Below are 16,945 nucleotides of genomic sequence, written 5' to 3' on the forward strand. Positions count from 1 at the left end.
CTGCCTCCCAAACTACCTTATATTAAACTAAATACCTACGTTTATTTTTATTCACCTATATAAACATATATGTACATTATGAATAATTTGTCTCTCCTAAAACAATGTCAATTCCTTGAGAGCAAGCACTATTTCATTTCTTATTTTTGTGGTGCCAATGGCCAGCATGTACTTGGCGCTTAATAAATGCTTATTGATTAATTAATTAAAACTTAATGAATTAAAACTGATACCTCCTCCACGAGAACATTTTTCAATTGAATGTTTCAAATTCTTTTTTCATCTCCTTTCTACATATACTTCCCAATAGATCTATGGAAGAAGGAAATCATTCTAGAATCTCTGAGTTCATCCTCCTGGGCCTTTCAGACCAACCAGAACAAGAGAGGATCCTGTTCCTAGTATTCCTGCTTATGTACCTGATCACAGGGCTAGGGAACCTGCTCATCATACTGGCCATCAGAAATGACTCCCACCTCCACACTCCCATGTACTTCTTTCTCAGCAACTTGTCCCTGGTTGACATATGCTTCACATCTACCACTGTGCCCAAAATGCTGGTAAATCACATATCTGGGAATAAGATGATTCCGTACTCTGGGTGCCTGACACAAGTATTCTTCTTCATCTGGTTTGCTGGGATAGACAGTTTCCTCCTCACCGCCATGGCTTATGACCGTTATGTGGCTATCTGTACCCCATTACACTACAGCACAGTCATGACTCCGAGGATCTGTGCCCTTCTGCTTATGGGGTCCTGGTTCTCAGCCTTCATTAATGCTCTAACCCATGCTGTCTTGCTGACACGACTCTCATTCTGTGGCCACAACGAAATCCCACATTTCTTCTGTGACCTCAGTCCCCTGTTGAAGTTGGCCTGCTCAGACACCTTCATCAATGATCTGATGGTCTATACTGTGGGAGCACTGCCAATTATCACCCCATTCATTGGAATCTTGATCTCCTACGCTCGTATTTTCATGGCTGTGCTACGGATCCCATCTGTGGGTGGGAAGTGGAAAGCTTTCTCTACCTGTGGTTCCCATCTTGCTGTAGTGTCTTTGTTCTATGGAACACTCATCGGAGTGTATTTCAGCCCCACATCTACCCATACAGCCCAAGAGGACACAGCAGCAGCTGTGATGTACACTGTGGTCACTCCTATGCTGAACCCTTTCATCTATAGCCTAAGGAACAAAGACATGAAAGGAGCCCTGAGGATGCTCCTCACAAGGAAACCAGGCCTTGCTCTATGACTATAAGACATCCTCCTGGGCTTGGACACTTGTGTCTCAGACAACAACCCTAGTGCTGTTGGAGAAGGTTTGCAGTGAGTCTTTCATGTCAGATGAAGTCAATCTTTCCCCTCTTTACCTGTGGAGGACACAGCATGGTATTATGAAAAACACACTGAACTAATTACCAAGAGCCCTGGGTTCTGATTCTACCACTTCCAACCTATGTGACCCTGAGAAAATCAGTTAATGTCCCTGGGCCTCAGTTTCCTAATTTATAAAATGGAGTCAAACTACGTCTTGAACATCCCTTTCAGTTCTGCCAGTCTAGGATTCTATGATCTAGCTTCAAAACAAGCCTCAATCACTCAGACTCTCTGGTTCTCACTTTCTGGGTTCAGAATCATAAAGGAACTTCAGATATCTTCTGGTCTCTGGTGGATGCGGGAGGGAAAAAAGGAGGGGGAGACAGATCTTAACCTTTTTTGTATCATGGACCCCATTGGCAGTCTGGTGAATGTCTAGAGGCTCCTTCTCAGAATAATATTTGTTGCATACACAATTGAAAAAGATGTTAAATTTCAGCTATAAATTATAGTGAAAATAAAAATGTGAGGTTTTTTTCTATCTAAGTTCATGGATCCCAGATTAAGAATTTCTACTCCATCTGAATAAGAATTCCCTGACAAATGGTTATACAACATCCCCTCCCAATTTGATTTCCTTATCTACAAAACCATGATTCAATTTAACATATATCAAGCATTAACAAATGGTTTTTGAATGAATGAGTAAGCATTACATGCTAGAATGGAAGGCAGGGCCAATCATTGACCTCCCACTTTCCAGACCCCATCTTTGGTTGCCTTCCAACTCCTTGAGTTTGATAGCTCTAAGAATACAAAGATGAAATCACATACAACCTCTTCCTTTAAGGAACGTATAGTCTAATAGGAGGAGTGAGATATGTACACAAATAGCTATAGTACATACAATAGGCTCAGATGTGACAAAATACCATGACCCCTGGAAGATTCAAGGAGGGAGGTGTAATTCTAGCAAGGGTAATTGGGGAGGCATCTTGGAGGAGAAAGTATTTAAGCTGGGACTTGAAAGTAGAAAAGATTTCAAAGAGTGGGAAATGAGGCAGGGAGTATATCCCAGGTAAGGGATGGGGTGGGGATCAATATGTGCAAATACAGAATTTAAGAAGTTGGCAGGACAGAGGCAGGGAGTGGCAAGGAGTCCAGTTTAGCTGGAACAGAGAATGAATGGAAGGATGCATTGTGAGTTGAGACTGGAAAGGCAGATGGGAGCTAAAGTGTGTATGCCCTTGGTGACAGAGATGCCAAGAAGGTATTAATTGCACTACTATACCTTGATGGACCCCAGGGAGATGGATGAGTTTAAAATGTATTTTTTAAGCAGATTCAGTCACAGGAGCAGTTTTAGGACACCTGTACTCAAATTCAAATCATTTATAAACCATATGATCTCCACAGACACTTGACCGTCAATGAGCCTCAGTTCCCTCATCTGTAAAATGGGGATATTTCTTGTACTGATTACTTCACAGGACTATTTTAAAGTGTTTCATAAACTTTCAAGTCCTGCAGAAGTGTAAGTGATTATGATTTGACTACTTCAGTATTCCCAGTTTGGTGCCTCATATTTCTCTCGGCTGAGTTCTCCCATTACCTTGCACTTATTCACTGGACAGCTGGGCCTCATCCCCAGAGACCTGATAGGAGAAATCTCACCATCTGAACCTTAAAATGCCTTTGTGAGCCTGATTGGCCATCTCAGCAACAGCCCTATGACCCAGTGAAGAGTGAGAGGAAACGGGGGATACCATGTAGCTGCACAACTGGGTTCTCATAATAAACTGGGGTTCCTCCATTGGGGATCCAGGCTCAAGGAGTTGGAAGGCAACCAGAGATGGGGTCTGGAAAGTGGGAGGTCAGTAATTGACCCTGCCTTCCATTCTAGCTTCCCTGTCTGTGTCTTCCCTGCAACTTTCATTAGCCCAGTCAGGAATCAGATTCTGCCTCAGAGAATTCCCTGGACATTCATCTTTCCTCAGGCTAAGCTTGACCATACAAGGCCACAGAGTGAACCTGGGCTGTTTCCTGTGGGAGGGATACCATTCCCTGTGTATTTCTGCCCAGGCTGTTCACTGACTTGGGTTTCAGGACAGCCAGTGAGTCACACAGCCCTGGAGACATCTAGGACAGTCTGGCAAAGCTAGGCTTTGGGGCCCTCTTCTCTCTGATAACACCTTCATCCTCCCACTCTCTTAGACTTCATCCTGCCCCTAGCTCCCCTGGACCCTGCCATGGCCCATCCCAGGAGGCTGCAGAGTATGGCACAGGGTGCAGAGCTTTACCACAAATTCACTGTGTAAACTTAGGTAAATAACTTCTCTTCTCCAGCCTTCTCATTTATAAAATATAGATGATAATCACTGCCTTACCAACCTCACAAGGCTGTGGCAAATATTAAATGAGATAAGGTATGTGAAAGACCCTTATGAGACGGCAAAGCACCATATGAATCTGAAGTACTGTTATAAACAAAAGCCCCACCTTTAGTCACCTCCCCTAGAATACCCTCCAGCTCAAGGTTCACCTGAATTCTGTCCTTGGCAGTCCAAAGGTCGTTGACAGAGAAAACAGAAGCAAAATAAGAATTGAGCAAAGCTGCCTTCTTTCCATTATTAGTTACCATGGTCCTACAGTTACCCCATTCACTCCCATCTACAGTATTATCCTTATTTGATCCCAACTGATTTCCCAATCCTACTGAAAGAGGGAAAAAAGACCATTCTTGTCATTATCTGTCCTCACCAGCCTCAGTTCCTTCTGCATTTTGGTTGCTCTGATACTATTCCTTTTTTTTTTCTTTTGGTGGCAATTAAGGTTAAGTGACTTGGCCAAGATCATATAGCTAGTATCAAGTGTCCTAGGCTAGTTTTTGAACTCTGGTCCTCCTGACTTCAGGACCATTTCATTAACCAGTGAGTCACCTATCTGCTCCCCCTTACCAATACTATTCTTATGGCTATACTTTTTCTCTTCTTCTCCATTACCCACAATTACAAAATCTTATATATATATGTATATATGTATATATATATATATCTTCTTCAATCTAAAGTATTTGGTTATTTCTCTGTGCATCCACATCAGTGTCTTCCAATTGGCTTCCTTTTACATGTTCAGAATTTTATTCTGAGTCTTTGACCCCTCCAGAACTGACTTTGCCAGCAGAATTTTGGCCCGTAGGATCCTACCTATTCTTCCACTGAACACTTTGAAATTGGCTCTCTCAAAATCTAGGGTGCAGGTCAGAAAATTCATTGGAGAGGCTTTCTTCTCTTCTATCACAGACTCCAAGAAGGAGTGCTCAGTTTCTCTTAAGAATCCCATCATTTTTGTACCCCAGCAACCAGTGAATCAAAAAAAACAGAATTCTCCTTTTTGATTCTTCCACCTTTTAACCAGTGAAATTCTCATTGAGCTAAGACAGGAAGTGATGACCTGTTCTGTTGTGCTTTTTACAGAGAGTTCCAGTAGATGTCTAAATAATTAAAATCCATCATCACTCTCACAGACAACTCTGAGACAGAATGGTATAGATAGAAGTGACCTCAGAGAAAAAAATTCTTAGAGCTAGGAGAACTCTTAGAACATAGAATGTCAGAGTTGAAAGGAATCTTAGAACAGAAAATCAATGTGGATAAAGTTGGTAGGGACCATAGTATCACACATGTAGAGCTGGAAGAGATCTTAGAATTCACCAACTCCACCCCTACATCTCAGTGTAAAATAAGGAAAAAACGGGCACTTAGAAATTGAGTGAATTGCCAATAGTCACACCATAAACGTCTGAGACAGAATTTAATTCCAAGCCTTCCTTAGAATATTGAATGTCAGAAGTGGGAGAGATATCTAGTCCTATCTGCCACCCTAACCCCATTTTATAAATGATGGAACAGTCTCAGATAGAAGAGGTGCCTTGCCTGGGATCAAACAACCAGTCAGTAGCAGATTGGAGGCAAACTTTGATACCCTACACTTTTTTCATTACACCAAGTTTCCCCAAAGCACCAGCAGCTCAAACTTTGGCATGAAGCAGGGATCTCTAGAGTACAGGATCCTGTCAACTTTATTTTCCTTCCAAGATAATGAATATGTTTGCTTTTGAACTGTTCCAATTTGCATTTGGGCGTTCTAGGTCTGGGCTCCACTTACCTTCAAGGCTTGTGATTCATTGTTGGGAGTAACATGTTTGCATTTCTCGTACTAATGAGATGAGTCAGTACCTGGGCACAGGTTCATCCATTCATTTTAGCTAAAAAACTCCTCATCTACCTATCTAAATGACTGAGGCCACCTCTTTAACCATCCCTACATGAGACTGACTCTCTACCCAGGAAGTTGGGCATTGAGAAGCAGTTCACCCACTAACTACTATGGGAGAGAGTCATAGTGGAAAACCTTGCCCCATTAGCATCACTATGCTGGAAGGATGGACATCAGAATAACAATTCACATTTATATAGAATAGTAGGATTCAGAGGCAGAAGGGACTTTCAGTTCACCTAATCAAATTTCCTCATTTTAGAAAAGGAGAAATTAAGGGCCAGAGAGAAAGGACTTGCCTGAGGTCACACAGTTAGTAGGTTACAAATTGAGGTATTATCATTGTAGATAATAATAATTAATAATTAAAATAATAATTATTGATACAGCACTTTAACATTTATGAAGCATTTTATTTACATGATCTATTTAATTCTAACAACAACCCTGTGAAGTTGATGCTATTATTATTCCCATTTTACAGATTAGAAGACTGAAGCTCAGAGATGATAAGTGACTTCCCCAGAGTCACAGATCTAGTCAATGTCAGAGATGAAATTCAAACCCAGATCTTCCTTACTCAAAGCTCAACACTCTCCATGGTGTCACCACATAATGGTTTAAGGCAAGGCACTTGACTTCCCTCAGTATCTGACTCTTTATCTGCAAAAATGAAAGGTCTGGATGAGATAACCACTGTCATTCCTTTCAGCTCTATTTCTTTAATCCTGTGATCCTAAGGTTTACAAAATATTTTCCTCACAACAATCTTGTGAGGTAAATAGAACACAGGGAGATATTCCCACGCATACCCCCTCTCACCAGGGCATCATGGAGAATTATTATGAATTCATATGATTTGGAAGTGGAAAGGATCTATTTCAACCCCTCCTCCACTACTACCTCATTGCCACTTTGCAAATGATGAAATTGAAGACCAAAAAGGTGAAATTATTTTCCCATGGTCCCACAGGTAGTATAAGATTTAGCATCTGAAATCAAGTGCTCTGACTGCAAAGGTAGTACTCTATCCCTTGCATATTCTGCTATCTCACACCATCTCATTCTCCTCCCTCAAAAAAAAAAAATCCCCAAGAAGGATTATATTTTCATAGGTGGCCCCAAGGTCCAGTGCCCACTCTTCCGGTGACTTCCTTCTCTCCCCCCTCCAAATCTCATCTCTATGGAAAAACCAAACAAAATTTCAAGAGTTGGAAGGGACATCCCCCCTAGGGGCCATTTAGTTCAAAACTTGGCTGAAAGATATTCCCACTATAACATACCTGACAAGCAGCCATCCAGAGACATTTGTCATTCAGATACACTAGATAACTGTCCACTTGGTCTCCAAAATGTGCCTTAATCTCTTTTATGCCTTGTAGACAGCTGGAGATGGAAATCTGGAGCTCAGGGAAAAGCTCAGGATTAAAGGTGTAAATCTGATAGAAGCTGAAGCTATGATAGTGAATGAGATTGCCAAGGGAGAAATAATATTAGCCAGCATATAACACTTCACGGTTTGCAAAGCACTTTACACACATTATCTTATTTTATTCTCACAATGATCTTGGGGGAAAAGTGCTAAATTATCATCCCTATTTTATAGATAAGATAGCTCATAACGATAATGTCTCAGATAGCACTGAGAGAGTGGATAAGTGACTTGCCCAGAGTCTCACAGTTGGGAAATGACTGAGGCAGTATTGGAACTTAGCTCTTCCTGACTTTTAGGTCCAACACTCTTAGGTTCATTGCACCACCTAACTGACAGACACTGAGCTAGGCACTGGGGATTTGTTGTTGTGTTTGCCCTTCGTTCTCTAAGAGGACCATGACATCAAGATGATGACATGACCTGCAGTTGACTTTGATTTGAGTGAGGGAGGGCTGTGCAAGGTCACCTGCCTCACCTTCTCCTCCAGAGCTATCTGGGTCCAGTGGCCCAATATGCATCAAGACAACTGAAGATGGCCCAAGATGCAATGTGAGACCCTGACCCTTTCAGGCTAAGACCGTATCTACATAGGCACTGAGGATACAAACACAAAGAATAAAGTAATCCTTATTCTCAAGAAGTTTACATTCTCTTAGTAGAAGCAGCATGCACGTATACAAATAAATACAGAGTAACCGCAGGATGTCTCAAAAGTCTCAGTGCCTTTGTGCATCCAGATTAAATGCAAAACAAACACAAGCTAGTTAGATAGTATAAAAGAGATCGTGTAAGAAAAAGAAGCAAGCCAAGACTCTGGAGTAACACTCACATTATGGATTCAAACGAGCCAAAGAAGGAGACTGAGGAGTGATTAAAGAGGTGAGGACGCCCAGAGAGTGTTTCTGTTAGTGTCCCTGAAGCCAAAGGAACAGAAAATATGCAAAAGAAGGGAATGCTAGAATGAATGAATGAATGAACAACTACTTGTCTGTAAAATGCACCAGGCACTACTCTAAGTGCTGTAATTATAAATACAAAAGAGACAGTCCATGTCCTTCAGGAGCTGATATAATGGGGAGACAGTGCATATACAGTAATGATGACTAGGGGAGAGAATTTCAGAGGTGAATTGATATATAAGCTATTGATTAATAAACCTTTTCCAGAAGCAATGACAGTTTTGGTTACCATGACCAGAAGAAAAGGAAAGAATGAGCAAAATGGTGTAAAAAAAAAAAAAAACTAGCAAAATATTCCAGATACATGGCTGACAGGAATATAAAGCCTGATCTACTCTGGGATCAGCTAGATATAATGGGCTGGGTGAATTTACTCTTACTCCTTACAGATCTACTCTGCTTAGCTCTTAGGACAGGCATTCTAGAGCAAATCAGGGAACTGGGGACATGGCTTTTGGAGCTCTGGTCCGGAAAGTACTGTGACAAATGTTTAAGACAGGTCAAGGATGTAGAGGACTGAGGGAAAGCCACTGGATTTGGTGGTCAGAAAGTCATTGGAGACTTCAAGAGAGAAGTCTCATGAGTTTGATGGCCACAGAGACAGAAAAAAGAAAGCCCAAGCTTGTAATGTAGAAATGGAAACACTGGTTGTAAAACGCAAACACAGACACACACACACACGTACACACACCCCTTTTTCAAACAGTTTGGTAGTGAAAGGAAGGAAAAATAAAGGGGTAGAAGAAGGAGAAGCTCAAGGTAGTAGGAAAGTTACAGCAAAGCTCTTTTAGTATACTTTAAAATAGACTGATAAAGGGGAAGGAGCCATTAGAAAGGGTGAGGTCAAATACACACACACACACACACACACACACACACACACACACACACACAGAGCACAGTCTGCCAAAAAGATGGGAGGGTTCAGACAGGCTGAGAAACAGGATTTGGGGAATGTGAATAGAAAGATATAAGTAATGACAAGGAGGCAGGAAGGTCCAAGGTGTGTTCTGGAAGCATTGACTAGATTGAGAAGGGTTGCTATGGATTTGGCTTCATCAAGCTTATGTGAACCTGGTAGAGCTCAGTGCCCTTAAGGTAGATTTTGCAGAGTTGGGGAGAGGGAAGTTTCAGGGTATAGAGATAAAGGCATCCTAGCTATAGCATGCTGGCTAGCTCATATAGCCAGGAAATTTTGGCATTTATTTACACCATCTCTGTTCCACTCTCCTGAAAGGAGAATTCTACTAGCTTTCCATTACCTCAATGCTAATCAACACCACTGGGTGTACCTAATTCCCTGTTCCCTAAATGCACTGAGATGAGGGAAAAAGACAGCACTAGAAGGATTGATCACAGTAGGATCTTTTTAGTCTTATATTTGTAAACTATATTGGAGGGGGAAAAAAGATCAAAGAAACAGTCTTTCAAAGAAAAAATAAGCCATGTGCAATATGATGGATATTGTATGTAATGGAGAGCTCCAATAGTAATGGAGAGCTCACCAGATTTGGGTTTAGGAAGACTTGAGTTCAAATCCTACTTCACACACTTACTGGGAATCATCAAGGGAAGTAACCCCAAAGGAGTTAGGATCAATTGTCCCCATCATCACCAGCACCAACCTCTGACCAGCTACCACCAATGGGCAGATGAGCCCAAGGAGTAACCCCTTCTCTCCCTTCCCCCAGATCATTGGCCTTTCTTCCAGGCAAACCCCATGTAGTCATCATGAAGGAAATCTACCTTGTGAACACACAACATGGCAACAGCTTCTGCCATCCCTGTCTCCTCAGCAGCCATAGCTACTGAAACCCCAGAAAAGAAAGTTCTCAATATGTAAGCACTTAGCACTTTCAAATGATCCAACATCCAAGATGAATCTAGTTTTATCTGCAGAATTAACTGAAGATGAATAACTAAAACAGATTGCCATCTGCTTTACTGCTGCATGCTAAAGACCATGGGATCTTTCCATATGACTTGTAGCTGAAACGTCTATGTGTTGTCTTCTACTAGAATTGAAGCTTCCTGAAAGCAGGGATTGTCTTGCTTTGCTATTTATATGCCCAGCATTTTTTTTAGCATAATGCTTAGTAAATGCTTAATAAATGACTTTTCATTCTCCTAAAAAATCTTCCCAAGCAAAACTGTTGCCATTTTCAGAGTCAATTCAACAGAAATTTACCAGTCGTATACTTTGTGTGAGGCACTGTGCTGGATACTGAGGGATGTCATCATAATAGTAATAACAATAAAATTATCACTAAGCTCTGTAAAGTACAAGATAAAACCATGTCTGAGCTGAAGAAGTAAACTCTATTGGGGATACACAATTTATAAACAAATAAGTGGATACACAATTTGTGGAAGATGAGAACCCTGAAAAACAGGAGGATCAGGAAAAGTTTCCCAAAGGAAGCTATGATACATGAACTGGGAAGAAAACAGGAGATTCTAAGAGGTGGAGGTCAGGAGTAAATTTCAGGTATGGGAGACAGCCTGGGCAGAGACATAGAGAAGAAACATAAAATGCTGAATTCAGGGAATTATCGATACCACAGTACCGACTGGCTGCAAAATACACTACATGAAGGGAAGACATACAAAGAAAGCCTGGGATAATAGATTGGAACAAGACTATGAAGAGCTTTAAATGCCAAGTAGAGGCATTTGTATCTTATCCATGAGTCAATCAATTGATCCTGAAGATTTTTCTAGGAGGGATATGGCCAGACCTACATTTTAGGAAGATTATGTTTATACCCATGTGGAAGATGGGTTGGAGAGAGCAGAACCCAGAATCTGGGGATTCAATTAAGAAGCAATCCAAGGGTCTAGGCCACAGGTAAGAGAAACTGAACTAGAGTGGTGGCTGTGTGAGGGGATGACTGGGAATGAGTGCAAGAGGTGTTGTAGAGACAGAAGGAGAATATTTGATAAATGATTAGACATGGAAGGGTTAAGATTAGGAAGAAAGAAGAGTTGAGGATGACTCCAAGGTTGGGAATTCCAATACTCCAAGTGACTGCAAGGAACACATAACAATAGAATTTGAGTGAGAAGGCACCTTCAAGTCATTGACCCCAATACCCTCATTTTGCAGGTGAGGCAGCTGAAGTCTAGGGAAGTGAAATGACACCCAGGCACACCCAATTAATACATAGTAGAGGCAGGATTCAAATTCAGGACCCATACCTTAAAGTTTATGCTGTGCTTTCTCCCACTGATCATGCTCTGAGTAAAAATAGAGAAGCCTGAAGGAGGAATGGATTTTAGAGGAAAGATACAGAGTTCACATTTGAACAAGTTGAGCCTTGAATATCTACAAAACATATAGCTGGAGTTGTCCAACAGGCAGTAACACAGCTGAGGCACATTCAGAAAACAGATGAGGGTCACCTATGAAGATCTAGGAAGCATTGGCCTAGAGATGATGATTGAACTCAGAGAATCTGATAAGGTCACCAAGAGAAAGAGTTTAGAGAGAAGAGGGCTCAGAACAGAGCCTTGGAGGATAGTCACAGTTAGGAGGACAATGATTGCAAAGGAGACTGAGAAGAAACAACTAGAGAACGATTACGAGAGAGAATTTCACAAAAATCAATGAGAAGGAAAAATCCAAGAAGAGAAGACAGTGAACAGCATAAAATGCTGTCACAGTCAAGAAAAATAAGGACTGAAGCAATCAGCAATTAAGAAATTGTTGGTAACCTTAAAGAGAGCAGTTCAATTGAGTTGTCAGAGAAGCCAGAAGGTAGAAGACTGAAACATGAGTAATAATAGAGGAAGTGGGTACAATGATAAAGGAAGGAGGTGAATGAGTTTGGTTTCTCTAATAGTCTGGCTGAAAAAAAGGTAAATGACAATATTACCTGAAGGGATGATAAGGTCAGGTATAGGATTTTTTTCAAGAATAGAAAAGATGCTGCCATGTTTGTGTGCAAGAGGGGAGGGGCCAATAGATACAGAAAAACTAAAGATTAGATAGAAAGGGGACATTTAGACAAAAAAAAGAATTGCTAGACAGAAAAGGGAGCCCAGCTGAGATGAGAAAATAGTAGTACATAATGGACCCAGTCAACATAGCTGCTCTTCCCACAACATTCAGCAACATGTTAATGCACGCTATTAGGAAATTCAGGATCAGGATTCAACATAGCATGGTATGGCATGGCATGGCATGACAATGAGAGATGAAGAGGACAGAGGATTCTCCAGTAGAGGACAGTGTACAGTTGAACAGGCTAACTATGGGGTCAAGATTATAAAGGAAGGAAGGAGAGTCCAGAACATTGGTAATACTAGAATCAGAAAAGAAATGTTGATGGCTGAAATAAGAATGAAGCATAGTTTTAGGAGGATCAAGGCATGGGGAGAAATGGAAGCAAGGAGATTGTGGTCAGGGAAAAGAATTTCAGAATTCTAAATCAGGGAAAAAGAACACTTAAAGGAAATAGTCGTGACCATCCTTGCTTGTGGCTCAGATGAAGTCAGAGTCAGTAAATAAACATTATTAAGCACCTACCATGGGTCAGATACTGTGCTAAGAGCTAGGAATACAGAAAGAAGAGGTATAAGACAGTCTCTGCCTTCAAGGAGCTCAGGTCTCACAATCTAATGGGCAAAGACAATATTAAAAAGTTAAAAGGGGATGGGAAGGGAAGCCAAGGTGCAGTCATAATGAAGTCTTGCAACCAGAGAGGGAAATAATGAGGTAAATCCCCTAGTGCCCCTCCTCAAATGGTAGAGGATCAGAGAGGAGCTCTCTGATGTCCACCCTACACCCTCTCCAATCAGAGGCAGAGAGGGGCAGGAGCTACTGGGGAGATGTGCATTTCAAAATTGATATCATTCTGCAAGATGATCAGTTATAGGAGATCATGAATTTCAGGAGAGCAGTCAGGTGGGAAATAATGAGGTGAATGCCCTGGACACTTTCTTTAAATGATGGTGGTGTTCTCTCATGTTCGTCTTCCACCATCTCTAGTGAGAGACATGGAATGAAAGTGCAGGTCATGGGGGTTGAAGAAGTTGATTACCTTGGAGACTAGGGTGTTAAAAGGACATCAGCTTGTAAATTAAAGTCCCAAGTTATGATGGCAAGGGTTGAGACAAAAAGAAAGACATTAAGCCAAGTGATAAATCTTTTGAGACAGAAGGGAAAACCACCTAAGAGTTAGTCAAATACTATAACCAAACAAAATCTCACATCCTCCTTGTGAGGAGGGTAGGCATTAATAAGTGTTTCCCCAACATCACATGGATAACTGGACCCCAGAGCAGGTAAGTTGGCCTTGCCCAAGGCCACCCAATAAATCAGTGGCAGAGCAGAGAATAAAAGGTCTTAGCTGACCTTACATCTTCCTTGTGTCCTAGTCTAACTATGGGATTGTTCACGGCTGCTGCAGGAAGGTGGGTATTACAGACCTCCTCATTTGTTTGTTTGTTTAAATGCTATGGTAGAAAAAGAGAAAAGCAGTTTTCCAAGAAGATATTTTCAGTGAGGCTGGAAGTCTGGGCCTGTCCAAAGGACCTCCCACCAAGAGAAATCTGAACTAGTGTGCAAAACTAGCATGGCGTTGCCTAGACATTGTATCATCCAGGAAAGGATGGAATAGGAGGGATTTTAAGCCAAAAGAACAGAGTGGGGTGGGTGTCTGGGGGAAGCAGGGGGAGATTGGCATAGGTGCCAATCAGAAGAACTGGGACCAGGGGCATTAGGAAAGATGCAGAAGTTTTCAGACAACTCAAGAAAGTAAACAAGCAGAGAAGGGAGGGGAAGGCACAGTATGTGGATAGCGGCATTGATTCAAGGCCGACAGAAAGCTTGGAGTGCACTGAAGAATCCAAGACTGGATTCCCAATTTGGATTTGGAGCAGGAAAGAATCTAAGAGACCTTCTAATTCAACTCCCTCATTTTTCATATGAAGCTACCAAGACCCTGAAAAGTAGTGACATGTTTGAGGTCACATGGTTAGTAAGGAGCTGAGCCAGGATTTGAACCCAGATCTTCTGACTCAAAATCCATCATTCTTACCCATAGTATCAAACTGTGGAAGTTAAAAAGAAATCAGTGGCACAAGAGAAGAGCAAGAAAAGTAGAAGATATAAAAAGAATGGGTCCCAACTCTAATAAGTCATGGTAACCTAGATGGAATAATAGCCACTTCATCATAGGTTCAAGGCAGAACTAATAACTAAAATTCAAATCACTTAAATTGTTACAGAAAAAGAATTAGAACACCAAAGATATCCAGTCACATCTTCCTGTTCTCCATCATCCCCTCCAGTTCCTATGAATGAGGAAAATTAGAAAGAGGAAAGAGACACTGAGACCCAGAGAGAGGAAGGCATTTCCACCCAGTATTCCAGGAGTCTGGAGCTTACATAGGCTCATACTATCACATAGTAGCATTTAGCCTAAAGGCAGCTAGATAGTTCAGTGGACAGAGTGCTGAGCCTAGAGTCAGGAAGACTGAGTTCAAGTCTAACCTCAAACTTACTAGCTATGTGGCCCTAGGTAAGTCATTTAACCTCTATTTGCCTTAATCCACTGTAATAGGAAATAGCAAACCACTTCAATGTCTTTGCCCAGAAAACCCCATGGACAGCAATGGCATTCTATGATCCACAGGGTCATGAAAAGTTGAAGACTGAAATGAATAAACAACAACGTAGGGATGGCTAAGTGGTGCAGTGAATAGAGTGCCTGGCCTGGAGTCAGGAAGACTCATCTTCCTGAGTTCAAATCTGGCCTCAGGCACTAACTAGCTATGTAACCCTGAACAAGTCACTTAATCCCATTTGCCTCAGTTTCTGTAAAATGAGCTGGAGAAGAAAATGGCAAACCACTCCACTATCTCAGCCAAGAAAATCCTAAATGGGGTCCAAAGAATCAGACACAACTGAAGCAATTAAACAACAACAACAACAAATAATGGGCTAACCTGAGAGGCAATGAATTAAATAAACATTATTGGAGGTCTTTATGGCATGATCTTCTCCGGCAACAAAGAACAAATACACAGAAAACCACCTGTCGAGAATGTTATAGGGAGCAGTTCTGCTTCAAGTATCAGTCAGATCAAGTGTTTGCTTGAGGCTAATCAGGTGATGAAGGGATCAATGATTTAGGACTGTAAGGGTCTTCAGGGATCATCTGGTTAAACCCCTAATTTCATAAACAAAATAAGATCCAGAGACTTACTCAAAGTCATAAAGAGACTTAATAGCAGAGAAAAGATTCACAACCCTGTCCCCTGACTCCAAAGCTACCATTCTTCTTGCCATGAATTCCTTAAATTCCATCAAAGTAAATACAGATCCATTGTCAGGAATTGAGCATTTATTAATCAATAAGCATTTTTATTAAGCAGTTACAATGGGCTGGCATGATAGCGATCCTGTTTCCCTCCCTCAGTTTCCACATCTATAAAATGATCTCGAGAAGGAAATGGCAAACCACTCTAGTATCTTTGCCAAGAAAACCCCAAAAGGGGTCATGAAGAGTCAGATATGACTCAAAATGATTAAGCAACAAAACCGTCAAACCCAGGTCCATGGATCAGAGTTCTGGGATTCTGCAAATCAACTACAAAGAGCACAGTCCTACACACACACACACACACACACACACACACACACACACACACACACACACACACACACACACACACACACCCCTCTGCCATATCCAGAACCTGGGAGAGATTTGGGTCTGTCGCTTACCCTTAGCTCCTAGTGTATATCCCACAACTCAGAGGAGAAGAGTCTAATAAGAGTTAGAGTAATCAATCAATCAGTAAGTATTTATTAAGCACCTACTATGTGACAAGTACTGTCAGGAGTACAAAAAGTAAAAGAATCCCTCCCCACAAGGAGCTTGTATTCTAATGGAGAAGTATATATAAAAATACATATAGCATAAAGTGAATAAATATCAACATATGCCAAATAGCTCAATTCAGCAGTTTGGGAGAGAGAGCATTAGCAGTTAGGGGTATCAGTGAAGGCTTCCCACAGGAGATGATGCATGAGACGCTGTTGGAGACGCCATCTAACTCCACTCTCATTCTGAATCACTAGAAACCACTATTTTAAGTTTTCTACTCAATCCTGGGTAATTCGGCTTACTTCTTTCTTCCTTCTTATTTAACTTTCTTACATCATCTAGAAACATCTTAATTTAATCAAGCTTTTTGTGGTTGCTTTTTTGTGGTTCATTGGCTATGGAATCACCACCAGGGTCACCATGCTAACACCAAACCCAAACCCTTTCATCAATCTGAGAGGCTTTCCAGAAGGGGTAGAATCTTGTAAGGAGGAAGATATGGAGGGGAATGTAGACACCCCAACCAGGGGCCTAAAACCCATTTCAAACGCTTAACAACACATTACACCCATTCTGAGTGGGAATCACCAGCAAGTAGATTTGAGATTAATATGAAGAACTTCCTAACAGTTTGAGATGTCCCAAAGTGAAATGGATTGCCTAGAGAGATAATGAACTCCCCATCACCACAGGTATTCAAACAGAGACTAGACAATTTGTTGAGGTTATTGTAGAAGGGGTTTATTTATTGGGCAGAGAAAGACCTGGCTGGACTAGGTGGTCTCTGAAATCCCTTCAGATTCTAGGCTTCTAGTACCCCCCAGAGCACCTAGAACACGAGTTCTTAACCTTTTGGTATCATGGACCCCTCTTTCAGTCTGGTAAATCGTAAGGATTTTTTCTGAAAATCATGTTTGTTGACTGCATTCATAACGGAAAAAAATGCTGAATTTCATTTACAGGTTAGTGAAAATAAAGCTATACATTTTTTTCCCATCCACCTTTGTAGGTGGACCCTTTGTAGATCTCAGGTTATGAACCTCTAGTTAAGAAAAAGATTCTCCCTTCTACCATTTAGACAGTAGGAGAGTCTTGGGCCTATCTCCTGCCTGGTATC

At 41.4% G+C, this 16,945-nt stretch overlaps 1 protein-coding gene and 1 long non-coding RNA gene across 2 annotated transcripts in view; one reads left to right on the top strand and one right to left on the bottom strand.

Moving 5' to 3' along the window:
- Positions 1–4,342, top strand: part of LOC140499598 (olfactory receptor 1f45-like) — a 19,611-nt gene extending 15,269 nt beyond the window's left edge. Inside the window, exon 4 of the mRNA XM_072601230.1 lies at positions 311–4,342. Within this exon, the coding sequence (XP_072457331.1) occupies positions 315–1,256 (942 nt within the window). The 5' untranslated portion in view covers positions 311–314 and the 3' untranslated portion in view covers positions 1,257–4,342. The remainder of the gene's footprint in view (positions 1–310) is intronic.
- The window catches only part of LOC140499602 (uncharacterized), a 19,856-nt gene extending 2,949 nt beyond the window's left edge, over positions 1–16,907 (bottom strand). The window contains exons 1-2 of the long non-coding RNA XR_011965491.1: positions 6,883–16,907; positions 4,528–6,262 (exon numbers count right to left, since the gene is read on the bottom strand). This is a non-coding gene — a long non-coding RNA (uncharacterized lncRNA). The remainder of the gene's footprint in view (positions 1–4,527; positions 6,263–6,882) is intronic.
- Positions 16,908–16,945: the final 38 nt, after the last annotated feature.

Source organism: Notamacropus eugenii, chromosome 4 (assembly GCF_028372415.1).
Source record: "Notamacropus eugenii isolate mMacEug1 chromosome 4, mMacEug1.pri_v2, whole genome shotgun sequence".
Taxonomy (NCBI): Eukaryota; Metazoa; Chordata; class Mammalia; order Diprotodontia; family Macropodidae; genus Notamacropus; species Notamacropus eugenii.